Consider the following 26,979-nt stretch of genomic DNA (forward strand, 5'->3'; position numbering starts at 1 on the left):
CTTGTGATCAACAGGCCTCGACTGACCGTGCGATTTCTCTTTGTTGCTTCGATCATAATGTCTTCCTCAAGCAAGTCTTCCATTATTGACCTGACGCACCCTCTCGACCCTGACAAAATCACTATCTATCCTGGTGATCATAATTTTAGCTGCTGCCCTACTTCCACCGTCGCTCGAGACGGATACAGCGTTCATTCTCTTTCTCTCGGTACACACACCGGCACACACATCGATGCACCCTCTCACTTTATCTTAAACGGCGCGACCATCGACCAGATCCCCTTGGACGCGTTAATATCTCGCCCAGCCATTGTGGTGGACTTGACGTATAAAAAGGCAGGAACAAAGATACTCTGGGATGATGATTTAGCAAAATACGAGTCCAAGATGAAGGAAGGAACCATGCTTCTGCTCTACACAGGCTGGTCGGCGCACTGGGCGACCCCTGCTTATATGAAGTATCCATACTTAGATCGAGATGCCGCAGAGAGAATCATTTCAACGGGACTGAAAATCATAGGATCAGACACGCTCAGTCCAGACGAAATTGATGGTCCTGAGGGATACGGTGTACATCTGGCAATACTAGGCGCTGGAGGACTGATTGTCGAGAATATGACCAACTTGAAGGCGTTGGTGGAACTGGAAGCAGAAGGTGGGACCGATTCAGAGTTATCGGTTAGTATCATCCCGCTCAGCCTTCCCAAGTGCGATGGATCACCGGTACGTGCATTTGGATGGAAGCGCCGTAGCTCGATTTAACACGTAGTATAATCAACAAGCCGATGTATATATTACTTCCAAAATGTGCAATGCAACAAAGATATACAATACCATGTAGTAGATGTCGTGAACGGTCGTAAAAAGTGCTACAAAGCTTTTCCTACCACCGGTTTGGCCGTATCTTCCCCATTGCATCAGCGACATTGTCCTCAAACGCATCCGCGCCCAACAGCTTGACTATGCCTGCCTTCTCGAAGGCTTTCAATGGTTCAGCCCGAAGATGTGTGATGAAAATGCCAACACCACGATTCTGAAATCGAGGACATTCAGAGAAGAGTAGATCTGGAGGAAAATGCAGGCAAGGCGTACCCGATATTCTTCTATGAGTTCATAGAATATCTGACAGGCACTGTACAGGCAAACAACATCAGTCACATACCACCAGAGTTTTTCTCGAAACTGACATAGCATCACAATCATCCATGTCTGCCATATGGAACACGAGCACGGTAGCTTGAGTTCGACGTGGATCTTCTGAGGGATGAGATTTATCTACACCATATAGCTCTAGACGTCTCAGTCGTTCTACGAGACCAAGAGAAATCAGACACATTTTTTCAGATATGCAAACGGTAGACACACCTTTCAACTGGGCAGTATTGGCTTGGGGAGAAAACAAGCATTTTTATCGAAGAACACACGGTTGGAGAAAAGAAACTTACCAAAATCCAAATTCTCCCGGATTCGCACAATCAAAGCACCAGAAACATCCTCCTCTGCCTCTGGATTCTCATTGATAGGCTTCCAACGATCTGTTCCCGGTATGCGACCCTACAACACAATCAAGTCAACAACGGGGTAGGATTGCGATGACGAATGGAACAAACTAGAATCGTCATTCGGGTTTTCGAAGAACGTCTGACGACAAGCAAAAGCGAGATGACCAAGCTGACTACAATTCCGACTTCAACGTTCCATACTATTGATAGTACGAAGGTTAGAGTAACTAGAAGGAGATCCATCCATGCGCTCATCCTGTTTTAGTATGTACGCAACCACCTCAAAAATACGTCGTGCAGTCGAAAGAAGTGTGAGCAGCTCACCTCCAATAGTATATCAAATCGTGAGGAGTTTCTTGTATCAAAGAGAACACCACCAGTGTAATTCTGTAAACCATGTCATTCAAATTCCCCAAACGTTAAAGAGAAGATGACCAGGAGAATCAACCGACATTGACGCCAGAACACATTTCGGGAGGTAATAAAGCAAGGGTAGCAAGTAAAACGTTGCCAACAAAATAACAGCAGAGCACACCAGGGAGGCCATTTGCGTACTTCCTCCCACATCTCCATTGATTCGTGTCCTAAAACAGGGTTGGAATATCAGAATCGGTTCCATAGTTACAAATCATGGATAGCAGAGAGAAAAGGTGGAACATGACGGGCAGCAATACCTTACCTTGTGATTGACCCAAAAGCAGGTAAGGTTCCAGGAATGAGCGAACCACCAATGTTTGCAGCACCTAGCGCAACGAGCTCACGATTCGGACTGATGCCGTAGCCAAAGCGCGACCCGGCCTGTTTAGCTGCAACCATACTGTCCAGATACCCCACAACGGCGCTGACGCTATGAATAAAATAAAATAAGTACGAGTTTTGAAAGAGTCATGAACCAATGACCTCACACTGCGGTAGAAGTAGTTCTTCGAAGATACTTCATGTTGGACGAGCGGATGGGGAATTGGAAGAAGCTGCCAGAAGTGACGACCTTCACACTGCCTAGGATATCAACACCTTTCTCGTCCCATCGAAATTCGCGAGATAGGACTAAGAGATGACATGATGATGAGAATATAAGCGTTAAAGTTAGAAAACAAGAGGTGTGTAACCCACTTGTTGAAACCACTACTACCACAAGAACTTCAGGTATCCTATAAATGAACCAATACTTTTTGAAGCACCCTTTGAGGAATTTTAGAAGAATCAATGTCCCGAGAGCGACAAAACTGATAATCGCTGTCATAGGGTTTCCATGCGTAAACATATTTTCGACAAGGAACAAGAGTTTCTCGATAGTGGTGGCAGGATGTAGCAATCGTTCCATGGGGACAAGTCCAAACATCGGTATCAATTGTTCACTAAAAGTCGCTCGATATTTCCATTCAGCAAAACGCGACGACGAATGTCACTCACATCAGGATAATGACAGCCATAGCGGCGATGAAACCACGAAGGAGCGCTCTACTGAGAATCACGTCAAGGAACCCTAATCTAAAGAAACCAAATATGAAAGAAAGCAATCCAACTTGAAGGGTAATGATGGTCGCGACAGCCAGACCTATTGCATCTCCTTTATCAGAATGCGGGTCATCTAGGTCATGCCGAATGTCGTCTACAGCTTGACCCAATAATAAGCTCAGAGCTGCTTCAGGAGCAACGTTCAGATGCCGCGATGTGCCGAGGAACGCGTAAACTATCCCTGGTATTGAAGCTGAGAACTACGCAGGCGTAAAGACTTGAGAATGAGCGTGGAATGATGATGAGCTTCGGAGACATATCACGCACCAGACCAGTCACTGGGCTGAGCTTAGCTAGTGATGAAGCGTAACTGACAGACTGTGGAATTAACATGCTCGCTACAGTGAGTCCGGCCAGCAAATCACCGCCTATTCTGTCGAGAGAAGTTGTTGAGATGCACCACTCTTCAAGCGGTATCAGAGGAGCTCACAATGAGGCAGAGTAATTGGGTATCCATGAAAGCGAGGGAATATAATATTTAACTCTTTTCCTCAACTTTTTTCTGCCTTGTGGGGGTTTGTGCCCTGCATCTACATATAATTAAATCTTTTACCATCAGCCATTTCGAGAAGACATGAGCTCACCTATAGCACGAGCAGAGGTAGAGCCATACTGCGAGTCTCTACTGATACCTCCGAGGCGTTCAATATCAGTCTCCAAGAGTTGTTCGCGTTCGGATTGCTCGCTGTGAGGAGTCATAATGCCTTCTGCACCCATTATCGAACTAGCAGCAGAAATAGTCCTCAGATTAGACGGCCGGTGACGGTCCTTGGGTGTTATAGAATGAGCCATTATGGCTGCTTGTTATGTAGATCCAGTCACCGAATTCGAGTCCGGAGAACTGCATGCCGTAGTTCGCGTTGAACACGTGGAAACATATCCACCAATTGAATTTGTCGAATTTGCGGATTCAAGATATACTGTATGTATCGTGCAACATTTTCGATGATACAGGAAATTTATTCATAAAAATACGTGCTCGAGTCCCCTAGTCCTTAAACTTCAATCGGAGCCCAGCAGCCCCAACAGCCGCACAATCATCCACGAACTCAACGTGTTTGAATACATGTCCTTTCGCTACCAGCTCGTCCAATACCATATTGCGGTATACTTCTAGCCCCACCACTGATCCACCAAAACAAATAACACTCTCGGAAGCCTTCACCAGTCGCGGAGCCTCTTCACTAGCATCTCCTACGACAATGCTAATCTGTTCCGCGAGATCCTTTGCACAGATACACAAGACCTTCAATGCCAGCGGGTCTTTGTCCTCGAATGCAGCGGCGAAAACTGACGGAGAGAGCGAGGACAGACGCTTCTCACGAGACATGTACTTATGTGCACCGCGATCTGAGTTTACGACGGTGGAAGGTATCGGGTCGGGTACATAGACCTCAGTCAACACCTCCATAACGTCTTTGATCCCAAAGTAATTTTTCAGCAAAGTCCTGAGCGGTCCTTCAGGAGGGGGCGATTTCATGACGGAATGTTTGTCTTGCTCTATCAGAACCTGACGAACAGCTTCCCTTCCGATACTGTACCCACCACCTTCATCGCCTAAAATCCATCCCCACCCGCCTACACGACCTAGCTCCTCTAGTTCTCCATCTTCCTTCTCCTTGAATGAAACCACAATGGATCCAGTACCTCCTATAACAGTAACGGCAGAGATAACATCTTCGTGCATTCGTATAGGAGCAGCGAGCAGATGAGCATCGTTGGCTACTGAAAGTCTGGGTCCTTTTGGAACGCCAAGTAGCGTAGAGAGTGGGTTCACCACAGACTCGATGATTGAGGGTGAATCTGCGCCTGAGATGCCAAACCAAACTGCAACAAACTCGAGTCCTGCTGGGGGAGGCAGGGCAACTGTATCAACTGACGCAGGGGATGTGCAAGTTTTCAGTGCATCTCCAACTGTTGCTCGAATTGTTTCGATGAACGAATCGATGGTCAGATACGCGATGTTGGATGGTCCACCTGAGGCTCTGCCGACGATATTGCCAGAAATATCGGATACAACGGCGGAAGTTTTAGAGCCACCACAGTCGACACAGAGGTAAAGAGACATCTTTATTGGTGGTGATCGTGGTTTCAAGGCAAGTGCTAGAGCCAGACTTCAAGTACTTTCCTCGGAGCATGACACAGATATCAAATGCCAGCCTCGTTATCTTGATTTTCTACAGTGTACCATGTGGCAATGCGGTGTTTTCTCGTACTGTCCAGAGGATTCCGGATTGGTTTCACACTGGCACAGTAGTGCGACTTTGGCGGAGTAAGGAAACCGGAACGACCAGAGCCAACATTGTGTCAGTGCAGATAGAGGCCTACCCTCAACTGCCTCACTTTCTCACAGTTTTGGGGTTAGGGCTAGCAGGAGTATAAATTTTTGCGCTTTTTCGATTGCAAAAATTTCGTGCGGCAGCCCGGCCATAATCTTCCCCATGTTGCTCATGACTGCTCAGGCTTTTCGAAGGTCTCTTAGGCGGTCGTTCGAGTGTCAGGCCGTGTTCTGAACAAATCGGACGTCTTAGTACCCATTGTCGTGTTTTCTGTACTGTTGGAAACTCGTCGGGTCGGTGGTTCCGTACAGTCTTCCTACATAACCAACCTATGTAATAGACTACATAGTATCTTTCGTAGTACCTCAGTAATGTCAGGCATTCATTCACATTTTCTTGTCGCGATGTTAGTATTGTTACGCGTACAGTTAAAGCTTTAAGCAGCAGGGGACGCTGGTGTGACGAGGAGAATCAAAAAAAGATAGTTGCACGTACAAACGCGAATCATCGACAAAGCATTAATTTCTAAGAATCATCAAATTATGCACCTATCCAACTCCCACTGACTAGTAGAGGTAGAGTTCCTACTCGACACAACAGTGATAGGGTCGATAGCATGCATGCGTTATTCGGCGCCATTCTCGACGGCTACAAATCATTACTCGCTCTCCGCAATGAGAGCAACAATCATTCTGCACAATCGTACCATTAGTCAAAAAACGTCTGTATCCAGTATACGTAACTCACCGGTATAGGTAATAGAAGAACGACAAAAGATAAAACCCAAGCTTGATGAAGCTCTCCTTTTTGTGCCCCGGTAATGTCCTAAATATTTCCGTCGCGTCGTACATGTGGTTCTTGTTTCGTATTCTATACGTTGGTTGATGGAAAATGAGCGGAACAATGAATATCAATCAGCGTAGTCCAACGTGAGAGGTCAAATGAATGATGAATCAAGGAACTGCGGCAGTATGCAAGTGGAAAAAAGTGAACGGGCAGAAGTGCAAAGGGCAATCGCTGGTGGTCACAAGTAGATAGAAGATGAAGAGAGATGAAAAGTGGGTAGAATTACACGCACTTGTTGGCATTGAACACTAACAACGGGGCATTGAGCAGAAATGCTATCCATTGTCCAGATATGAGGAACAGGATGGTTAAAAAGGCGTGTGCGATGTTTTCGGGCAGGACAAACTATTCGACGAGTTCAGATATTGCACTTCAAAATATAATAGACGCCATACTTGGTTGAGCTTGTTGCAGAGGTCTATGGGGTTGATATAGTCGCATTCCAAGTCCGAGAACATAATAATCTAGTCAAAGTCAGTCGACATTCATTCAAAATTGTTTGAGAGTACTCACGAAGAAAACCATGCAGAAAAGCAGAGCCGCAGCCATGAGGACTGCGAACAGGAACAACCATCCTGTTGAACGACACCCATTCCGTCATCGCCAGTCAAGTTCAGCAGAAATTAGCGATAAGTTGTCGAACAAGAAACCAAGTCATTTCAAGCACGCGTTTAAAACGTACAAAAACGTTCCAGTAAAAGTCGGTGGGGAGTGAGCAAAAGCAAAACAAATCCCAAGAAAGTCCAGGAAGGAAGGACAGTAGATCAGTAGGTATTCGCATAACTTTCAAACCCGCAACTCACCAGCGCCGCCCATCTTTAATTACACTGTTGATTCGGAGTTGTATCACACGTATTCGCGCACGGAAAGATATTCCTCTTACTACGAAAATAGACAAGCAGACTATTAGAACAAGAGCATAGCTCGCTGCAAAAAGTGAGTCTTACCAGGAAAACAAAGCAAGGAAAGCTAAGGAGAGAAATCTCAAGAATACTAGGAAAGAGATACGGAACGCTGCCGCCTGGAGTTAGGTGACGCAGGTCCAAACCCCACGTGGAAAGGTCACGTATGCAGTACACCGGGTCACACCTTCCCTCTTCAGTCCCTCTCCGACCTCAGAGTCTCAGCACCAGTTCTGACACTGATTATTTGGCCAAAGTATCAAAGTACATGGGGTATATAACTTATTTCACATTATAATTTGCTCTGAACCGGCTCCCTCTTTGCCATTGCACGAAGCTCTCGTCGAAGGATCTTCCCCGCGGCACTGAGAAGGTCGGGGAAAAAAAGTCACGGCCGGCAATTGAAACGACTGCTCGCGAACCTCACTTACCTCCTAGGAATTTCTCCAATGGCCATCACGCCTTCATAACTGATCAGAAACCAAATTGCTGGAGAGTATTCGGACAAACTCACCTCCTCTGAGGTACTTATGCCTTGCGACCTTAGACTCCATCCACTTTGCCACGGATTTCTCAAAGGATTTCTTAGACTCGGACGTGGATATCTTCGCCGGTTGTGTGTGGACCACGTATGCTCTGAAAAGCATAAATGCCGATCCTTTGTCAGTGCTTGTGCTGAACAAATCGAGCTGCGCGTACCGCGGAAGTTCTGTCATATCGTTCTCATTGTGTACTCCAATCACCGCTGCATCAGCGACCTCAGGATGAGTTATGAGCACGCTCTCGAGCTCAGCTGGTGGAACTAGGGAGGACAAGTTAATCAGTCTGATCTTGGATCTTCAATGCCCTACCTGCCTTGGAAGCCCTGCGATAGTCCAAGTCAATGACTGTGTCAGCATTTCATATCGGAGACGAACCTTGTACTTTATGAGCTCTTTCTTCCTGTCGACGATGAAATAAAATCCCTCTTTATCCCTTACACATATATCACCTGTCTTATACCATCTATCAGTGGTGAAGGAGTCCTTGTTTGCGGTCAGGTTGTTAAGATATCCCTCCAGACAGCCGTTTAACTAGAGGTATAGCCGTTATCATCATCAGTCACTGACCTTCATCACAGAAGGCCCCTTCAGCCACAATTCACCCGGAATTCCCTCCTCTGCGTCAACTTCTGTCTCGCCAGAATCGTCCGCCACTAGACGTGCTTGATAATTTGGCAGTAATACACCAACACTGCCCATTTTTAATACAGAACTGTCCAGAGGGAGTATATGCGATGCAGGAGAACACTCGGTCATACCATACCCTGTATGCATGATAGGGCATGAATGGAATAATACCACACATATACTCAAGAATCTGACTGACCCTCGGTGATATACAAAGTTTCTTCAGGCTTTCGCTTCGCTAACAAACGTTTCTTCGCCTGTACATGATTTACGATCAGGAATTAAATGTATCCTACAGATAATGGAACAAACAAACCTCCTTGATAAGTGTCGGTGAGACAGGCGCAGCGCTAGAAAACAATAGCCATATCGAAGAGAGGTCGAATTTATCGATCGCTGGGAGGATTGATTTATGAATGCAGCGAGGGGTTAAGACCAAATTTACCTGGATGCCGAGCTATGGCCAGCATCACTGGAGGAACAACCAACACGGCGGTGATGCGGTACCTCTCTACTGCGACGCAAAAATCGATTAAGTCAAATCGAGCCATAATGACGGTCGTGGTCCCGCAGAATATTGGGAAGAGAAGACCTGATACGGCCCCTGTCCAAGAGCTTCGTTACACAGATACCTAATTCCAAAGATTACGAACCATAGATGTGGTAAAAGGGAAGGAAAATCAAAAGCCGATCTCCCGCTTTATAGCCCAGGACAAGATCAATAGTCTCCGTGGCCGTAGTCAGATTTTGATGAGTGGTCTAGGGAAGGATGGTTCTGACAAATCGGAGAATATATAGTATAGCATACGGACCTCCACTCCCTGTTTATAAGAACAGTGTTGTTGTCAATCTCAGTACATTCGGAGCTGCCGGATGTGGGAGCCAAACCTTTGGTTGACCGGTTGTACCAGAACTGTAACACAACAGTGCTGTTTCCTGGGCACTTTCACCGTCAAATTCTTCCTCGTTTTGCAGTTCACCGATCCCAAGAAGCTGATCGAACGTTATAAGATCGCGAGTTGCCTCGCCTTCTGACCGTGACGATACTAGACCACTAGCCCATGCAAGACTATTTTGTGAAATAATGATTCGGTTTTCAGCGTCAGTCTGGGATAATCCGAGTCCTACGATGAGCATTTCCAAGGCAACACTCAGATTCTCGGAAGTAGTTATGATCATGGTAGCTCCGCTGTCGATGTATTGATGTTGCAGCTCCCGTGCAGTATAAGCATTATTCGTCAACGTACAACGCATACCGGCCGCGATAGCTACAAGGTTCAAGAAAGATTAGGGTGGAAGAAACACGGCAGCAACTCACCTCCGAGTATGTATACAGGATATTGCAAAGAATTCGGAGAAAACACCAACACCACGTCCCCACGTTGAGCTTTTACTCTTGGATCATGCCTCAGTCCATACCCGAATTTCAAAGACAAGGTTCTCAAATCCTGGCGACTAATAGAAATTCCCGTGGCAGCATCTACAAATACCTTTTCTTGAGCTGGAAAACCCCCAATTTTTCCATTATTTGGATCCACAGAGAGAAGATGTGTGAAGATGGAACGAGTATGCAGGGGAACGGAAGGGTACGAAGAGTAATAAATTCGAGGAGCCATTCTCGTAGCAGAAGAACGAAGCGAAGAACGAAGCGATCACAACAGGAACTAACAACCTGGGTCCGTGTTCGCAACCAATTCTAGATCCTGTGATCTGTATAAGTTGTATATGCTCGTCAATGGCAAGCACCGAAACAAGCTATGTGTAGTATATACATAAATATACAGAAAACACTTCAATACTTACTGAAAGGAGAAAGACATTTATCCTATGACCCGCTAGAATCACGAGACATATCTCAGACTGTGAGCTTCGAGGATCAAGGAGGCCGAATTGCCAAAGATTGGTCATTTATCGCGTCTTGACGGCGTTTAAGAGCCTTTTTCAGTATTTTATTCGTAACTTGCATACAAATGGAATACGAGCTTCGAGATACTTGGAAGGTCATTGAGCAACACGTATTAGAGGCTATTATGAAATTATTGACATCACCCAACGTTTCCACTTATGCTCGCTTCTCTTCTATAACTTCGTCCGAACCTTTTCAACTGCATGGATATCCGCTGGGTCCCTCCCAGCCAACTCCTTCATCGCTTGTTCCTTCAAGTATCGCCTCAAAATCTTCCCCGACGCACTCTTTGGGATCACTGGCACTACTACCACTCCTCCCCTCAAAAACTTGTGTCTCGAGACTTTGGTCTTCACCCAGTCTTGTACCTCTCTACTAAGCTCTGCGGCTCTATCGGAAGAGACGATAGACGAGTCTGCTGGGACAATATATGCTCTGGGGAGCTCTGTGCTTTCTTTCGCACTTTCGACACCAATGACCCCCGCATCAGCGACTTTCGGATGAGTGAGCAGAACGCTCTCAAGCTCCGCGGGCGGGACCTGAAAACCTTTGTATTTGATAAGCTCTTTCTTGCGGTCTACAATCCAGAAGAATCCGTCCTTGTCTATGATGCCGATGTCACCTGTCTTAAACCATCGAGAGCCCGGGGTCGGATCAGAGGGAGGCAAGGATGAGTATGGGAAGAACGCGTTGGTGTTTGCTGCGGGGTTATTGAGATATCCCTAAGATAAAAATGGTAAGTGGGTTAGGAATGGACAGAGGAGGACAGAAGACGGAAGATTGAACGCCTATGTACCTTCATGATACTCCTTCCACGAATCCATAGCTCGCCACGCTCGCCCTCCGCAGCATCTATCACCTCATCATCCGTTTGCGCATGCCCATCTTTATCATCGACAACCAATCTCGCTTCCAAGTTAGGCAGTAGGAAGCCAATTGAGCCATACTTGCTTTCCTCTGTGATGTTTCCCCATTGTTGAGCAGGGAGGATTGGGAGAAGATGTGTAGTAGGAGACGTCTCGGTGAGACCATAACCTTGAACTATATGTAATGGAGGTTGATTCGTGGGACGGAGGCGAGACTTGACAGCCTTTACAAGCTCTCCACCGAGTGGCGCTGCGCCCGAGAACATGATCCTGAGACTAGACATATCGTACTGCTCGACGCAGTCATGACGGGCTATTACCACCAATACCGGTGGAACAATGAGGGTGATCGTCACTTTGTACCGCTGTATTGATTCGCAGAATGCCAACGGATCAAAGTGTGGCATCACGATTGTTGATACCCCACAGATGAAGGGAAACAGGAGTAGCTTGACGAGTCCGTAAATATGATAGAATGGTAGAACGGCGAGCATTCGGTCGCCGGTTGGACTAAGGATGGGGAAGCCAGATTGAACTATGTCCAGGACAGTTGTCAAATTCTGATGTGTGGTTTCGACGCCTTTGGGTTTACCAGTGGTCCCAGAGCTATAGCAAAGAAAGACAGTCTCTTGTTCTGCATCAACACCCTGGAATTGCTCTTCCCGATCAAGCCTCCCCAATTTCAAAAGATCCTCGAATGCCGTCAACCCGGGTATATGCTTCTTCCCATCAGTCTTCTTCACTCCAGGAACCCAATTAAAGTCATCTGGAAGCAGGATAATTCTGCGTTCTGCATCCTCCTTCAAACGGACGCCAACAGTCTCGGAAGTAAGCATGCGCTGCACTGTTTTGAGATTGGCGCGAGTGGTGCAGATGAAATAGGCATGTGAATCCGTGTACTGGTATGCTAGTTCGTCAGCAGTGTAGGCAGTGTTGGCGAATGTGCATCGTAGTCCAGCAGCGACGGCTGTAAAATCGGATCGTTGATCATAAGAGAACCAGTCAATTGAGACAACATACCACCGAATACAACCACTGGCCAACAAATTGAATTTGGAGAGAACATCATTATGGTGTCACCTCTCTTCGCATGCTTCTTGTTACGAAGGGCACAGGCAAATGTTAAGGCAAGATCCTTGATGTGGCCGCGATTGAGTGTGACGCCAGTCTGCGCATCGACGTAGGCAGGATATTCAGGAGGGTATAACGGTGGTTCAGGGAATTGATGCGTGAAAATTGACCGTTGAACGATAGCTTTATCAGGTAAGGCAGACCTAAAGATTTTGGGAGCCATTGTTCGCGTCGTGGGGAGAAGGGGAAAATTTCACACTTTGAGCTAATTTGGCAAACAAGATAGTATGCTTTAAGCCCAATTTCGATCCCACGACTGTACATATTGCAAAGGAGGTGTAATTCCGAATTTGAGATTGGAGATCCTTACTAGCCTGAGTACTAGTCCTGGTCCCATGTTCATTTTGCATATTCCGAAACCCGGTGCGGGGCAGCGCGCGCCCATGAGCGCGCCTTTGTTACCTGTACGAAATCACATGCTTTTTGTGACAGAGCGGTCACAGTGATCTCGCTTTTTGCTCTTCATTGTCAACGTCTTCCTACACTTCTACGACTTATACCTACCTTGACCGTTCAATACGAGGTGACCCAAAAATCAGTTAGTATATGCTTTGTTCTACTTGAAACCTGACGTTGATGATTGAACTGTTATCGACAACCTTTTTCCACAACAGAAAGCCGAAATTATCACACTAATCAGAGGAAATGGCATCTCTATTGGAACGCATGAATGTCTCCAATTCCGGGAGTGGCCCTGTAAGGTCAACCAAAATGGGGAACTCCTCAAGGTTGAATGCACCTTATGTGCGTTAATTTATTCTCATTTTTTGAGATTATTTCTCATCGAATCTATTTGCAGGCCCGTTCTGCTAGAGGCGACGTTGATTCTGCATGGTCTCATGATCTTTATGCCCAGCACAATTCTCTTTCTGCCCGCTTAAATCTCCCAGCTTCAAAGCCAACACTGCCACCCGACGCAACCCATGCATCCAAATCCTTAGCCCAGAAAGCCTTCAGAGACGCCTTATCTTTCTCCTCACCTTCTACATCTCGGGGTGCTCGTGGTGGCGAGGAACTCAACATCAAAGGTGCGGGAAGCTCGGGGAATGTGGTAGAAGTGTCTGGATTAGTAGATGGCACGACAGCGGATGATGTCTCGGCAATATTCAAGCGGTGTGGAGATATTTTACAGAGCAAGCTGATTTCAAGGCGCAACGAAGAAGTGCGTTGTCCACTTTCTATCACAACATGGTTACCGACTGAAAAATTCGACTAAAGGTGCGCATTCGGATCACCTTTAAACTTGCGGCATCGGCAGCGGAGGCAGTAAAAGTTTTCAATGGTGTGCCGGCCGACGGGAAGACACTATCTGTGGCTGTTGTTGGTGCAACTAGTGCGGGTACCTCTCTCCTTGGTCGGTTTGGCAAGGATGGGCTTGGCTTAGTGAGACAGGAAGGTAGTGTTGACGTTCTGATGGACTCAGATGATACGCTTTCAGGATCGTACGTTTCAAGTCCTCTTCAAGCTCAACGGGAGATCTGACCTTTCTTCATTCAGAAAAATGCGCTCAGACGCATTGACATCTGATCCAAGAGCACAAGTCTTGGTTGCACCCCCTGGAGCGGATCCGAAGGACTATATTCAGGCACCTGCCAGGGGAAGGGGCGGTAGAGGGCGAGGACGAGGTGGTAGAAGAGGTGGCGGTGGCGGAAGGGGGAGAGACAGGGATAGGATGGATATGAGTTAAAGTGAGAAAGCCTGCCTGCTTCTGTTGTTTTTTTGTTCGATGTCCCTGACGTTTGAGAATAGATGTCGCATAGCTTCAACAACAGCTCAATTCAAACTAGGAACGGAGATTCCATATGCAGCTTTCCCTTTTTCTTCCGACACAGTATCTGACTTTACGACATCGTGACCATATGTTTTTATCCTAGCTATCTTCCCCCTTTGAAAAATTTCTGGTGTTTTGTGTATCTTGTGGTAAAGTCGACATACTTCAATTTGGGACCCAATTATCCAATGTCTTGGTCACTTGTTTACTGGAATCTGAACGATCGACACCTCGGGAAGGACTTCTTATCAATATATTGAAACTTGGGCATCATCTATTTTTTTTCAAGTTGTAGTACATCACCCCGCAGCCAAAGAAACCTTGGTTTCTTCTTCATGCGGATGGACGCTTTTGTTAGTGCACTTTTATGTTGATGCTTCTACGCCTCTACTACAGCCCACAACTCCTGCAGTAAAATGCGCTGTTTGTGCGGTGCAGAAACTTCAAACATTCATGCTGAAGATTGCGATGCCCAAGGAGAATCACTGATCGATTCGTACGTCGTTCATTCTGATGCTCTGATTCATCAGCGGACTCGTTGATATAACATGATCTACTTGCTGTACTCGCATGACACCGAACTATTTCCCATGCAGCGTTCACGTCGATTGGCTTCGGTTTCCTCCTCGTCGCTCGAAACGCTGTCTTCTCAAGGCTATACTTCTACGCTAGAGTCTGTCGCGAGTACTTTCACAGGACCGGGCTCTCTTACAGGCAAAGCCCTCTTCAACTTTGGGAAATTTACGCTCAAAGGCTTCGAGCAACTCATTATTTCTCGACGACTTTTGGCTATCGGAGCACATTTCCCCCACCATAACGCAGATAGAATTGTAGGATTAGCTGCAATGTATGCAGATCTTTTAGAGTTGTCGAGGTGAGTCTTCCAACATATTGGAGATTGCTAGTAGGGACTGAGCGTACATAGAATTCAGTTGTATCCTGATTCTACTCGGACCCGCGCTCTGCAGCTGTTACTCGGACAAATTGCCTCTCGCTCTACAGCACACCTGATGAAAGCGTTGTTAATTTGGCCAGTAGTTGAGGTCAAGCTACTAATTTCAGAACTGCTTCAGTGCTTCGATCCTCTAAGGTTGTTTAGTCTTAATTACACGGCATCTACGCTGTAACCCCCGCTAATTCCTTGAATTTATACATAGCATTTTCAATCTCGTCGAGAACAATCTTCCACACGCCCTCGTCTCTTCTTATCAACAACACTTGTCGCAGTGGGAAGATCATTCTCTGGCTCCCATTGTTGATTTTCTCCAAGATTTTGCCTCTGCCAACGAACAAGGATGGTCTATTATATGTGACTGTGGCTGCCTGGATTTTCTGCTTCATCTATACCTGTCCGATTTCAAAGACCTAGCAAGGTCTTTCAACAAATCTAGCGTCTCCGCTACCTGCACTTCCTTTCTGTTAGCAGCAATGGCGAATGAGTCTGCATACAGAGCGTTTCAGTCGCATGCCCTTTGTAGCTTGTGGGCTCTATGGCCTATGCTTGCACTCAAAACACCTGACCAAACCCGATGCTCCCAGCGTCGTCAGGTATGGGCAACTATGGGAATGACCGAAATCCGATGGCGAATAAGCTCTATCTTTGATACATTGGTGTTGGAATGGGATAGTTCGTCACTGACAAAACTTCGCGTCACACTCAACGAGCCTTCCCTGTTTGACCTACTTATTGATTTATTAGAGTTTTCTGGGTAGGTGACCGTGTATTTTTGCGTGGAAACACACACACTGCTACTAATTTTCGTTGTAAAAGGTCACCTCAACTGGACGATGAGATATCCTTTCGAGCCCTCAGGTCGTTACATCGACTTTGGACCCGTATCCTTACAACAGAGGCTAATTGGGGACTGGAGAAGTACATTGAGGAAACTCCTCACGACTACGCTCGAGATATCTTCATTCGGTTCATTCGTCAACTCCATCTACTTTCGTAGGTTGCACTAGATACCAAAAATCAATGACGATCTTTAACAAACATTGACAGAGCTCGAGTTCCAGAGTCCGATGCATTTTTCGACCCTTGTCATGAAAGGTGCCAGGCAAAGGGTTGCCCACTTGAACTAGACGCTGTTATACACTTCGTTCACCGCCTTTCGAGAGCTTCAAGAAAAAACCACATCCTTCGCCAGTGGCTCATTGAAGGTGATATCGTCAGACTCCTGGATTCGACATTTTCACGTTTGTCCGAACTCGGAGCGTTGAGCTTGGATGTCAATGTTACAGATGGCAGTGATTATTCTAGCGACAACAGTGTCAGTGGACCTCGTTATCGGACTCTCGTGCTTTCGTTAGCTTGGCGTCTTTTTAACGAAGAACCCCAAGGTGACGGGAATGGGTCTATACCTGAATATCAGTCCTCCGCGTCATGGTTCTTTTCTAAACAAAAACCCCCTCCTGACTGGGACGATCTTAGTTTCCCAATGCAGCATCACGATAATTGGGCGGACGACCTAATGAGTGCTTCTGTATACCATCGAAAGGAGCAAGAACACAAGGATTGTGTCTACTCATGGATAAAGTAGTTCTTCGGTACTACATACATATTTCAAATGCAGGCGTACTTATAATTACAATAAATAGCTTATGCACATACATATCCTTTGAATGAGATACATATTCAACAACGGTATTGCTTCTTAACGGTAATTTAGGTATACAACATTCATATGGTCTCATGGCGCTCTGGCGCTCTACACTAGATCCCACTCTTCCTCGTCATGTCTTCCTCCTTCCCCTTCTTCATGATCACCTTCTCTAAAAGGACTCATCTCCATATTTTTCACACTTTTCACAATGTTCTTGGTTAATGATACCTCCGATGCCCGACGCCTAGCTTTTTCCTTTCTTCGAGGACGAGTGAGGGATAAGGAGTCAAATTCGGACGTGGTATTTGAGTTGAAGGTGGAATGGGAGGAAGCTGAAATGGGAACAGAAACAGGATTGATCCCTTGAGCTTGTGCCAGTGTACTTTTGGGCGTTGGCCTACTCATAGCTTGTAGTAGTTGTCCAAACTCAAGTGTAAATGAGGGAGGAGTCGGTGGTGGAAGACGATTAAGAGGGAACGTACACGGGTTAGGGATGAGGGAAGAGGCAGTTTCGTGAGAGTATCTGGCATGGCGTTATGAGAGGGTGTAGAATAATATTAGTACTAACGAAACTCAGAACGTACCTACCCAAAATACCACTTCCATTACTAAAGCCAAAACAAATGCCCCACAAATTGCCTAAAAGTTCTCCAGAGGCGACCTGATTTAGCGGAATGTTCACCCCGTGTTGCGTGTAAGCGAGATACGCGACGTTGTAGAGAAGCATCGCGATGCCTGTTGTGAACGATGAAGTGATAAGTTGGTTTTGCATTATCGCAGGATCTATCCCAGACTGCGAGTCAAAAACTATAGAGTCAGCGGTCGATGCAGAAGGAGAACCAGTGTCTGAGCTCGAAGAAGAGGTCGACTCGGGCAATGCAATGGATGTAAACGGGGACGACGATGTCGGCGCAGGAGGTGAAGCCGAGGAAGACGCGGAAACATGTAATGGGTGCTTTTGGTGCCACCTAGGGACAGTGTAAACTGCAGACCAGTCAAAAAACATGCGAAAAAATTATACCTAGCCCAACCACCAGTATCGCCTCCAATCCCTTTGACGGCACCGATATGAGGCACGCCAACACCTAACTTTCCTTTCGTCCAGGTAACATGGAAGGGCAATTTCACACCGAGATAAAAAGCGAGTAAATTGACGAAATGAATTGTAGACGTCATTACAGCATTGAGGTGATCTGGTGGATACCTGCGCATGTCGCCGGGGACGGGTAAGATGAGATTGGAAATGATCCAGTGAGTATCATCATGAGAGATGCCAAAGACCTCAACGAGTTCTTGTACGAGACCAGTACGGGCATGAGCAATTGAGGATGAGAGAGAAGCCAGAGAAGCATGAGCGGAAATTACTACGGATGATACTGATGCTGTAGGAGAGACCGAAATTGTTTTGGCTGCGGTCAATGTTTGTCTTCGTTCAGCTATTTTGGCACGCAACATTTGTAGCCTTTCCCGTTCTGTGCAAGATATATGAGAAGACGAATGTCATGTACAATGCCAACTCACTTCGTTCATTGTCCTTCCTCAACGCAGTCAAACCGTCCATCAACTCTAATACCCGTCGTTCTAGCGACGAGACGTTCGCCCGACGAATTCTCGCAGTCTCCATCCCAGTTGATCCAGATTTATCTGAGCCGGTAAGGGCAGAGGTTGCTTTAGCCACTGCAGCATTTCGTTCCGAGCTAAAATGACTTGTTTGTTGTCGATAGTCGCGCAAGCTGCTTGAATCGATTAGTCTCAATTTAAAGTAGATTTTGTGATACTTCTACTGACTACTTCTTTACGCAGTCATCGCAAAAGAACGCTCGTTGCTGGAGTTGGCAATTTTGACATTCCATGCCAAAGTGCGAATGAACATGGACTGGAATGAGTCATTGTCAGGTCCAAGTCCAGGTCGTGTGAAACTCAGGTGATTACAATTTGAATTACAATTTTAATTTAGACGACGCGTCGACTCGCGTCGAGCACGTCCATTCTTGTTCCTTCTGTTGCGTCTTTGCAAAAAAAAGAGTTCTATCCACTTATGCAGGAAATGTGGTATTGGAAGAGAGTGGAATGATAAAATATCTGCTGGAGTTTACATGCGTTTGAATCATATTTTGGGAGTAGGTAGCTGTAATTCATATGCGCGCTGTCATCATTCCTCATCATTCGTTGTTCTCTACAGCCTTTCTGCAATCCCACTGCGCCGAAAAAGAGCATCACAAAAATTTCCTTCATTTTTTAGAATGCGACTCACATGAACCATACAAGTGTATTTAAAACCGTCCAATTTCTTTGAGTCTGCCTTCCCTTTTTTGTTGGTAGGACCACATCCTCTGGAGTCAACTTTACCTATTCCAATGTGACACCACGGTTCAATGATCTATATTGACGGGCACATGTAGCATCGAAGTTGCAGAGAGACAAACATGAATACCTCAAAACCCAAATGCTGATATCGAGGCCTCGATTTATTAGAACTCGATTCAAGTACAACTGGGGGTACTGTTCCGGATGGCGAACATTTCAAGGCGTAACGAAATCCCTCTCGGACTAGAGCAGACATTAATCCTTCGAAGGGAAATATGCAATGTGAAGGGGTACTTCTTCAAAGGTAGACTGTTTATTCACCTTGCCCTTCGTATGGCTTCGCAGTGAAGATACATTGGAGATACCACGCATCGTCGTATGTAAGTGTTCGTCGCTTCAATTCTTTTCGAAAAGCAGCATGTGAAACTTTGGTGTACTCCCTTATACGCTGAAGCCGAGAGAAGAAGGCCAAAGAGACAGGCAGATTCACAAATAACTCATTAGTGTGGATTCTTCCGCAAAAGAATAAAAACGCGCACGAACTTTCAAAGTTCGTAGTCCGTAGTTCCGCAACGTTATCAGTATACCCGCTCGTAGAGTTGCTATAATTTGGACATCCTCTTTCGGTCCGTACCAAGCCGCTGCAGCGGCTATATTATTTTTGTTCTCGACTTCATTCTTCTCTAAGCGTTCAGAAAGATTCTCCGCAACAATCAACCTTCCCCGAGAAAGTATGCATGCGTTGAAGACAGTGCGGTAGAATTGATACAGCTCGAAGCCAGCCTTAGAAGAGACGGAAGTCGGAATCTGTATAGAATTTGGGATATTTGGGATGAGATTATCACTTTATTTACGAACTGCGGGCTACTCACCTCCGCAGCACCTGAAAACCAATTCATCACTATATCGTCCAGAAACGCTCCTGCTGCCCCCCAAGCAATGTCGTCTAGTTCTTTTGAGTCGGAACGAGCTTCGCGAATGAGAAAAGTATGTCCTCCACGACTGATTTCAAAAGGAGTGAATGAAGCATCAGTATTTCTCATGATACACCGATAAAATAGCGATCAGGCTGAAGGAAAATATGTGGACTCGATGAGGGTAGCTTGATTCGACTCTGGCCGCTATTATACTCCTCTTCTTGGTCATTTTTGTAGTGGTTTTGCAACTGGTTTTACACATCATTCAGCGGTTTCATCGTGACCATCGGAAGTGCGGTAAATTCTCAGAAACACATGCTTCCGGTCATTCGAGCCCGGTTGTCCCTTGGGTTGTCCGTGATCAACATTCAAGAGTTTGAGTCGACCCCTCTTTCCGCAGTGACATTACAAAGGGTAAGATAAATCACTGAGCCTCAGAACATCAACCAAAATGATGACTACATTACATACACTAATAACATAAGAAAGAGTCAAGACGCGACTGTCCCAGCATGGATACAATACATATAATCATTCCACTCAAACAACGCTTGTGGGTACGGAAACACTCGTTGATGCCAAATCCTTTTCTCCTTGGCCATTGGCTTCGACTTCCTCTTGTGTTCGTGTGATTGGCCTGGTTTCGGTAACCGCAGGGGTAAACGGGTTCATACCCTCAACCTCATCAGTCGCTTGGGGTTGCTCTACTCGATTCCGCTCAATCCATGCCATTCTGGCCTGCGTCCGTCTGTGTAAGGAGGGGAGAATTGCCGCGTAATCGTCCTTTTTCCTCATGCCAAAGAGATAATCCTCCGTGTCCGAGACATAGAACAGACGATATGTCCGCACGCACACCTTGATCTCCAGAGCGTCACTCCCAACAATATTGGGCTCTAGTATATGTTCTGGGCCCGGTAGATTTCTGAACCAAGACAATGAGGGATGGGAATAGAGGAGCGTGTTGGAAAATGGTTCACCTTTTAAGAAAGGGGCTTTTGACTCTTTGGGGTGATATGCCCTCTGTTGATTCGCCCTAGGATTAGGAATACAAACACTGATCAGCTACGACGAGTGGTTCAGATACCATGCAACTAACCGCAACATATGAATCAATGTAAGTCTGCCAACGGCCAGTCAGTACCTCCGAGTCCTCATAACTTGAATCATCCTTTCCAATCAACTGTATTGTCAGGCATTTGTTCTCAGTAAGCTATAATCACAACTTGTATGAGAATAAGAAGGTCCCAGAAAATTGACAAACGTACCCAATCGATTCTGAACAAATTCTCATCTGGACCCAAAACTTTTTCGGCATTCCGTCTGTTGTTGACCTGATCCTGTGAGGTGGTGGAAGTCATCGCTCTGTCCCGTTTTAAGATTTCGAGCAAGTCCTGAGATTTGGGATCTGCGAAGACCAATTGAACCTAAAAAACGTATCAGCTCACAGATCATGTTGATCTAGTTATTTCAGTTCTGGCTAACCTGTTTGATGATGGCTCCGATGAGCTTGTCGATTGTGAAGATCTTGTAAGCATCCTAGAGAGGGAAGCAATATTGACCATCGTTTTGGAATTGGAAATTAAGGGAGCCTTTACCTTAACGCCGAACATAGAGCGCATTTGATCCTCGAATGCACTCTGTTCAATCTCATTGTCGAACAACCTCTCGCAATTCTGGAGGAGGATATCGTAGGATTGTGCGGCAGTAGGATCAAGACGTTCGCGCTCCATCTGGAAACTTTCCGACTCTTCGTTTGTCTGTCCTGCTGGTACAAACGACAAGGAGGGCACAACCTCCGTGTGGACGTCTATATCTCCAGGTTGTTCAGATACTGTGGAATCTTCGTGCCCACGAAGGTTGGATATAATCGACGAAGTGGTATCATACGTAGATATTGGTTGGTAGTGAACAGGAGAATAGGAACCAGATGAAGATTGTCTGACTTCTTCATGTAACTGGGCACTGATGGATTTGAAGAGATAAAGGCGAGTGTATAGAACCTTCAACACATGAGATGGTGGGAAGAGGACAAATAGATAGCAATACGTACCCCAAGAAGTCTCAATAGTACATAAAACGTTGTGTTCGTGAAGAAAACCCCCCTCTTCCTGCTCGTTGTTGGAACTATCTTGGGTGTACCTTCCAGAGTAGTATGAGGGGCTGGCGAAGCAAATCTTGAGACTGACGGAGAAGCCTGGAGGGTGACGCCTCCCCGAGTTTTCCTTCCCGATTTGGCTTGTTCGCTTTTCAGAAGCTTCTTCCGCAGATCACCACCAGATACGCCGTTACCGCCACCGCCCTTTTTGCTTCTACCACCCCCAGAACGTGAGCCTGTCGTGAGTGGCGCTTCGACATCTGGTAAGCCTAATCCCTCCAAATCTATTTCTCCATCTGCTCCACCCAACTCCAGAACGACAGCGAAAGCGGCATTGAAGGCACCTGCATCGAGCATGAAAACTAATGGCACCAGACCGCGTAAAAATGCCTCTATTCTTCTTCGTTCGGTCCAATGGATTTGGCCTTGAGTCCGATCCAAGAAAGAGAGTACAAGTTTGAGTGAATCCTGGAGAACGTTTAGGTCCTCGAAGTCGATCTCTAGTTGATGACGCGGACGGGTTCTCGAGAACAGCGGATCAACGAGAGACGCTCGAGAGGCCATCTGCTCCTCCCTTGCTGCTTCAATCTCATTGACAAAGGCCTTAGCTGTGAGCAACTTCTTGTCTGCGGCTTTAAAGTTGACACTCTGATGATCCAGTGACTTGGCATAATTTCGGGCATCCACTTCTCGCCACACCTTGTTCCACTCCCTCTGCGCACGCTTCCACTCTTCCTCTTTTTGCTTCAGCCGATTGAGAACCACAGGAACAGCATGTGCCGGACTTTCTTGCATGCAAGCAAGCACCTCTGTGCCGACCTCGCGCCCGTAAATCTTCCGCACAACGCGCTGGTGTATTGCTTTTGCGGAGCCGCCAAGATTGGGTTTGAGCCTGAATCCACCACGCTCTTCGGGTGAGAGCTGGGAAATCTTGTTATTGATAGGTTCAAGGATTGCGATGGTACGGGAGATGGCTTCGATATGGAAATCATACTCGTGTCTCTCCTCTTCCGACCGATGAAGAGCTTCTTCATAGACGTTTTTCCGTGATACAGCCCAGAAGAACGTTGGGTCATCGAAGGGATCCGGGTATGTGATGTTGCCGGAAGAGTTGTTGCTGGTCGAGGCAGAGCCATAGGAAGATGAATTGAGGGCCCATGTAGGATGAGAGACCCATTCGTCGTTCAGCACGTCGCGGCACATGGAATCTCTGCCGGAGCATGTAACATTGATTTCCTATTGGTATAGAACCCTAGAGTGAGCATATCACACGAGTGAGAATTCTGACGACATACACTCTCGGGTAGCCTTCTATAACTTCCATACTGAGCACTCAAGTCTACCCTGCCTGGTATTGGTATGGGTCTTTCGATGACCTCGTCAACCACAACGGGTCGGCTCCATCCATCTGCGTCTTCCCAGCCTTCGGACTCTTCTTTCCTACCGTCCCACCCAAGAATCTCCATCCACCCTCTCATCAGTTCTCCATCCCCAACTAGAAAGTTTCTCGATTCTTTGACTAGTCGAGCTGTGTCAATGTATCCCTGTGTAAAGAGATTGACGACCTTGAGGAATTCGTTATAGGTATCTCTGGAGTCGAGCGCTCTTTTCACGCGGTCGAAAAATTGCGAAGGATCGATCGTCAGTTGAGATGAGGGGTGAGGAAGTGAAGCGGATGTAGGGATCCGTGCAGATGATGGACCAGCGGTGATAGCGGTTTGACTAGTAGGTGCCGAGCTCAACGCAGAACGAGCGCTTTCAGTTTTAGCCTTCTTGCTCTAGCCACAAGATTAGTGACATTAAATGCGTGGATATATACGAATATATACCTTGCTCGATGTGATGGGTTTGACTGGGATTTTCTCCCGTTCCACTCTTATACTTTCTCTTTCGCCAGCTTTCCTTTTTCTTTTTTGAGGCAATACAGAAGCGCTCGCACTATCAGCGACATCGGCTTTGCGTCTACTTTTCGAATCGTGATGGTCTCTCTCACGGTGATGATGGTGATGTCTACCTTCCTCAGCCGCTGCATTATCGTCCAAGAGAGACTGGGATCCGTCTGGCATGAATATTCTAAAGTCAGACCTCAAATCGGGAGCATCTTTAAATAGTTGGCTAATTTGTTTCGACACTTCTTCCTAGAAAACGAAGAGAAAAAACATGTTAATGGGACACATTAAGAAAACGTGTACATGGAATCGGACCTCATTGATCGATTCAGGCGAATGATGATAACGGGACAAGATATCCAAGAATTGCCTGTAAGTCTCCGGATCGCAGCGTTGCTTGATTTTTTGAACGTAAGCCACGGCCGGTTCCATAGCTTGTGGTGCTTGTAACAGTGATATGTCCGGAGTGCCCCGGCGGCTAGGGGGGAGAATGCGCCGCTCACGATGTTCGGAATGCTTAGCTACAAGAGACAAGCGAACAAAGAGGTGAGTATGAATGCTAAAATATATTATATGATACGTACGAGGGTGAGGTATTGGTGAATGTGGCTCTGGTTCATCAGACCAGTGAAACGGTTTACCTCCACCGCTACCAGTCGTTTCCATCTTCGTCCCTCGTGGAGTTGTCACGGTTATATGATTTGCGTCAGAAGAACATTCGATACGATAACCGACAGGAAGGAAGGTGTTGAATCCTTGAATGAGTGAGTGGTGCCCTTGGAATAATGCAGAGACCCGTTTTATGACTCCAGGGGTGTCGATCCTTAATTGGCAAGCTAAGCAGAACGCTCATCATTGACTTGAAACCGAAACTCACTGTTGACTTTTGAACTCCTTCATAATGTCCAGAAAATGATTGTAAACGTCTGGTCGAGTGGAGAACTTGTTCTTGACGGCATCGAGATAGCTTAAGGCATCTGTGACATTGAGAGGTCGGTCGACCTGCATGGCGTTGTCTTCCTCGTGGTCATTGACAGAAAGGACAATAGAGGACACAGAGACCACAGCAGGCTCATCGGCCATCTCCACCTCCTGACTATTTGTAGAAGATTTCGGCGCTTCCAAAGCTCCTTCAGCCGTTGTCACAGGAACTTTTTGAGGAAGTTCATCAGTCTGAATGCTTGGGCTTGGGACAGGCGGAGCCGGATCGGAAATTTTGGTATTTTCTGCATCGGGCTCAGCGCTAGCTGGAGTAGGAGCTGTATTAATTTGTGTTACAGGTGCATCATTAGCATTATCCAAGATTTCAGCGTCATCCATAGGTATTTTGACTGCCGCTTAATGGAGGAAATCAAGTGAAAAGAAATGCTTGGTCTGTGCGCAATGATACGAGAATTAAACGACCGGTCCGAAGAAGATTTGGCGCCCAAGCTTTTTTTGCTTCCGTAAGAATCCTCGGACCTCGATTCCCAAAATGGCATTTCTCTGCTTCTCCTCCGGACCTCCGCCATCGCGGCAGAACTTTCTCTCAACCTCATGACCTTCTAAAAAAGCTCAAGCCAACACGTTGAGACCCCGTTGTCTTGCGTAGTGATTCTTCATTCTTCGATTCCCACTCAGCTTAGTGTAGCTATGTTGGATTGACTCACTAATGCACTGCGCACGTCTATCGATATCAAATCCAATCACTAGTACATAAATCTTACACAATGGGGTCAAGAACCTTGTCCTAGATAAGCTGTATCCCTCTTAGATCAATCCTCATCGCTTCCCCCAAACCACAGTGGATTCCCTCTGTATGAAGATTATAAAAAATCAGAAAAATCAACACACAAGCGAAATGACTGGACGAAACACTTCTCGAAATCCTCCTCCATTGAAGATTGATCCCACAACTCCCCCAACGTCAAATCCTCTCCCTCCCAAAACCAGCTCGGTAACTGGCACAACGCCTAGCTCCACTGGGGCTTCCGCGTCTTCTACGTCGTCGTTTCCAATGACAAGTCTTGATACAACAACGTCGACCCAAACTTCTATCCCGTCGGGCGCCACACAACGATCGCCTGGTGCCAAACCAGAAGGCATTTTCACCCGTCTCCAGCACACAGACACCGCTGTCTTTTCCGAATCACAAGCATTTACCCAACTACTCAGTCGAATGGGGCAAGTGATTGGAGCTCTTCATTCTACATGTGATTTTTTGGAGAAGTCCACGAAATTCGTTGTTGCAGCAGGACCAGCTATCAAGGCCGCTGAAGAGGCAAGCGTCTCACCAATTCACTTACCTTTCTGACATTTCTCTCAGTTGAAGAAACTTCGACATGATCTGCAAGAACAAAAGGCACAATACGAAGCTCAATTCCAGCTTTTGGAAGGAAGGCTATCCGGCCAGCTGGAGGACGCCATCAAGGGGGTTCTGCGTGATCAGGCCCTTTCGTTGGTGAAGAAACGAGTACGGGAGGGAATTTCCAACTCTGTCTCTGAGGAGGTGATCATGGCTTTTGAAATCCAATCGTAATACATCTGACTTTGATCCTCTAGTTGCGCCTCCAGATTCCTCCTCAACTGCTTACTCAAAATGAAATGCATACGTCACAAATGCTTGAAGTCAACACCAGCGTTTACAACTCGTAAGCACCAGCCCTCTTCCCCCCCAACATTCATTGCTTACTTCTCCTTTGATTCGCAGAGAATCTCGTGCACGAAATATTTCCATACGTGGTGCGAGCGATTCTCTTCACCCACTGTGGTTACCGTCCGACAGCAAACCACACCCTCGATTTCCACTCACCGTTCGGGCTCTCGCTGATAAATCAAATGATGAGATCGAGACCCTCCTGCAAGCATATAACATTGCGATGCCTCCTCTTCGTAGCCAATCAACGGACAAACAGCCTGTCATTACTCGTGAAGAGAAGATCAATCACTTCTTGAATTTCATCGGGGTACGTATTCTTGTATACCTCCGAGTGATACTATGTTCCGTTTGTTGAGGTTTTTTTCTTAATAGGTCACCCTTCGGGTAGTTCCAAAACCACCGACTACGACCACTGGTAAGGAGGGCAAGAAATTGTCATCGACGTTGGTGATTAGTGCGTGTCAGTAGAGTACCATTATGCTTTGAGCTAAATGTGTAACATATAATGTTTCTTGGTGCTTTTGATTGATGGGGACTGCGTGTATATTCGTTATACCATATGCATTTATTGTACTTTCCTTGAAATTTTGTATCATATGTACAATCGGCTTCTTGTAAATGCATTCTTGACACTGAGCTA

At 46.4% G+C, this 26,979-nt stretch overlaps 11 protein-coding genes across 11 annotated transcripts; 4 read left to right on the top strand and 7 right to left on the bottom strand.

The window, feature by feature from the left end:
* Nucleotides 1–26: 26 nt before the first annotated feature.
* Nucleotides 27–831, top strand: C8R40DRAFT_1119607 (putative cyclase). The gene has a single exon (XM_046228729.1). It carries the CDS (start codon nucleotides 58–60, stop codon nucleotides 760–762), a length of 705 nt encoding a protein of 234 aa, XP_046083125.1. The 5' UTR covers nucleotides 27–57; the 3' UTR covers nucleotides 763–831.
* On the bottom strand, nucleotides 621–3,812 carry C8R40DRAFT_1205666 (sulfate transporter family-domain-containing protein; the record flags this gene model as incomplete). The annotated part of the gene is made up of 15 exons (XM_046233156.1): nucleotides 621–1,033; nucleotides 1,093–1,132; nucleotides 1,188–1,308; nucleotides 1,366–1,386; nucleotides 1,446–1,554; nucleotides 1,611–1,758; nucleotides 1,827–1,889; nucleotides 1,955–2,086; nucleotides 2,182–2,349; nucleotides 2,408–2,549; nucleotides 2,616–2,860; nucleotides 2,916–3,220; nucleotides 3,288–3,393; nucleotides 3,451–3,526; nucleotides 3,605–3,812. 15 exons carry the CDS (start codon nucleotides 3,810–3,812, stop codon nucleotides 884–886), a joined length of 2,034 nt encoding a protein of 677 aa, XP_046083126.1. The 3' UTR covers nucleotides 621–883.
* Nucleotides 3,813–4,008: 196 nt separating this feature from the next.
* C8R40DRAFT_1072108 (uncharacterized protein) lies at nucleotides 4,009–5,088 on the bottom strand (the record flags this gene model as incomplete). The annotated part of the gene is made up of 1 exon (XM_046226431.1): nucleotides 4,009–5,088. The coding sequence occupies one exon, from the start codon at nucleotides 5,086–5,088 to the stop codon at nucleotides 4,009–4,011; it is 1,080 nt and encodes a 359-aa protein (XP_046083127.1).
* Nucleotides 5,089–5,683: 595 nt separating this feature from the next.
* Nucleotides 5,684–7,193, bottom strand: C8R40DRAFT_1119617 (cornichon). Its single transcript, XM_046228730.1, has 7 exons — nucleotides 7,094–7,193; nucleotides 6,949–6,972; nucleotides 6,659–6,720; nucleotides 6,541–6,609; nucleotides 6,378–6,490; nucleotides 6,047–6,169; nucleotides 5,684–5,991 (listed from the first exon to the last, which is right to left on the bottom strand). Exons 2-7 carry the CDS (start codon nucleotides 6,959–6,961, stop codon nucleotides 5,958–5,960), a joined length of 414 nt encoding a protein of 137 aa, XP_046083128.1. The 5' UTR covers nucleotides 6,962–6,972; nucleotides 7,094–7,193; the 3' UTR covers nucleotides 5,684–5,957.
* Nucleotides 7,194–7,231: 38 nt separating this feature from the next.
* On the bottom strand, nucleotides 7,232–10,067 carry C8R40DRAFT_1119627 (AMP binding protein). The gene is made up of 11 exons (XM_046228731.1): nucleotides 9,535–10,067; nucleotides 9,105–9,484; nucleotides 8,870–8,975; nucleotides 8,662–8,820; nucleotides 8,533–8,612; nucleotides 8,416–8,473; nucleotides 8,157–8,353; nucleotides 7,961–8,102; nucleotides 7,747–7,849; nucleotides 7,558–7,683; nucleotides 7,232–7,412 (listed from the first exon to the last, which is right to left on the bottom strand). Exons 1-11 carry the CDS (start codon nucleotides 9,830–9,832, stop codon nucleotides 7,340–7,342), a joined length of 1,722 nt encoding a protein of 573 aa, XP_046083129.1. The 5' UTR covers nucleotides 9,833–10,067; the 3' UTR covers nucleotides 7,232–7,339.
* A 228-nt stretch (nucleotides 10,068–10,295) lies between these two features.
* Nucleotides 10,296–12,282, bottom strand: C8R40DRAFT_1053430 (uncharacterized protein; the record flags this gene model as incomplete). The annotated part of the gene is made up of 3 exons (XM_046224847.1): nucleotides 10,296–10,844; nucleotides 10,919–11,955; nucleotides 12,009–12,282. 3 exons carry the CDS (start codon nucleotides 12,280–12,282, stop codon nucleotides 10,296–10,298), a joined length of 1,860 nt encoding a protein of 619 aa, XP_046083130.1.
* A 482-nt stretch (nucleotides 12,283–12,764) lies between these two features.
* C8R40DRAFT_1053641 (uncharacterized protein) lies at nucleotides 12,765–13,806 on the top strand (the record flags this gene model as incomplete). The annotated part of the gene is made up of 4 exons (XM_046224871.1): nucleotides 12,765–12,863; nucleotides 12,919–13,281; nucleotides 13,338–13,561; nucleotides 13,617–13,806. The coding sequence occupies 4 exons, from the start codon at nucleotides 12,765–12,767 to the stop codon at nucleotides 13,804–13,806; spliced, it is 876 nt and encodes a 291-aa protein (XP_046083131.1).
* An 865-nt stretch (nucleotides 13,807–14,671) lies between these two features.
* Nucleotides 14,672–16,522, top strand: C8R40DRAFT_521574 (uncharacterized protein). Its single transcript, XM_046235324.1, has 5 exons — nucleotides 14,672–14,737; nucleotides 14,859–14,980; nucleotides 15,048–15,599; nucleotides 15,662–15,838; nucleotides 15,893–16,522. Exons 2-5 carry the CDS (start codon nucleotides 14,901–14,903, stop codon nucleotides 16,428–16,430), a joined length of 1,347 nt encoding a protein of 448 aa, XP_046083132.1. The 5' UTR covers nucleotides 14,672–14,737; nucleotides 14,859–14,900; the 3' UTR covers nucleotides 16,431–16,522.
* Nucleotides 16,523–16,711: 189 nt separating this feature from the next.
* Nucleotides 16,712–18,396, bottom strand: C8R40DRAFT_1273854 (UV radiation resistance protein/autophagy-related protein 14; the record flags this gene model as incomplete). Its single annotated transcript, XM_046234097.1, has 6 exons — nucleotides 18,282–18,396; nucleotides 18,015–18,226; nucleotides 17,515–17,965; nucleotides 17,078–17,461; nucleotides 16,895–17,016; nucleotides 16,712–16,752 (listed from the first exon to the last, which is right to left on the bottom strand). The coding sequence occupies exons 1-6, from the start codon at nucleotides 18,344–18,346 to the stop codon at nucleotides 16,712–16,714; spliced, it is 1,275 nt and encodes a 424-aa protein (XP_046083133.1). The 5' UTR covers nucleotides 18,347–18,396.
* Nucleotides 18,397–20,064: 1,668 nt separating this feature from the next.
* Nucleotides 20,065–25,136, bottom strand: C8R40DRAFT_522237 (uncharacterized protein). The gene is made up of 12 exons (XM_046235326.1): nucleotides 24,579–25,136; nucleotides 24,286–24,524; nucleotides 24,017–24,222; nucleotides 23,642–23,950; nucleotides 23,108–23,590; nucleotides 21,768–23,048; nucleotides 21,313–21,717; nucleotides 21,200–21,253; nucleotides 20,983–21,141; nucleotides 20,814–20,927; nucleotides 20,695–20,750; nucleotides 20,065–20,639 (listed from the first exon to the last, which is right to left on the bottom strand). The coding sequence occupies exons 1-12, from the start codon at nucleotides 25,019–25,021 to the stop codon at nucleotides 20,258–20,260; spliced, it is 4,131 nt and encodes a 1,376-aa protein (XP_046083134.1). The 5' UTR covers nucleotides 25,022–25,136; the 3' UTR covers nucleotides 20,065–20,257.
* Nucleotides 25,104–26,977, top strand: C8R40DRAFT_1239438 (uncharacterized protein). The gene is made up of 5 exons (XM_046233483.1): nucleotides 25,104–25,961; nucleotides 26,007–26,189; nucleotides 26,243–26,331; nucleotides 26,391–26,646; nucleotides 26,712–26,977. The coding sequence occupies exons 1-5, from the start codon at nucleotides 25,500–25,502 to the stop codon at nucleotides 26,805–26,807; spliced, it is 1,086 nt and encodes a 361-aa protein (XP_046083135.1). The 5' UTR covers nucleotides 25,104–25,499; the 3' UTR covers nucleotides 26,808–26,977.
* The last annotated feature ends 2 nt before the right edge of the window (nucleotides 26,978–26,979 follow it).

The sequence above is a fragment of the Lentinula edodes genome (assembly GCF_021015755.1).
Source record: "Lentinula edodes strain Le(Bin) 0899 ss11 chromosome Unknown C8R40scaffold_34, whole genome shotgun sequence".
Taxonomy (NCBI): Eukaryota; Fungi; Basidiomycota; class Agaricomycetes; order Agaricales; family Omphalotaceae; genus Lentinula; species Lentinula edodes.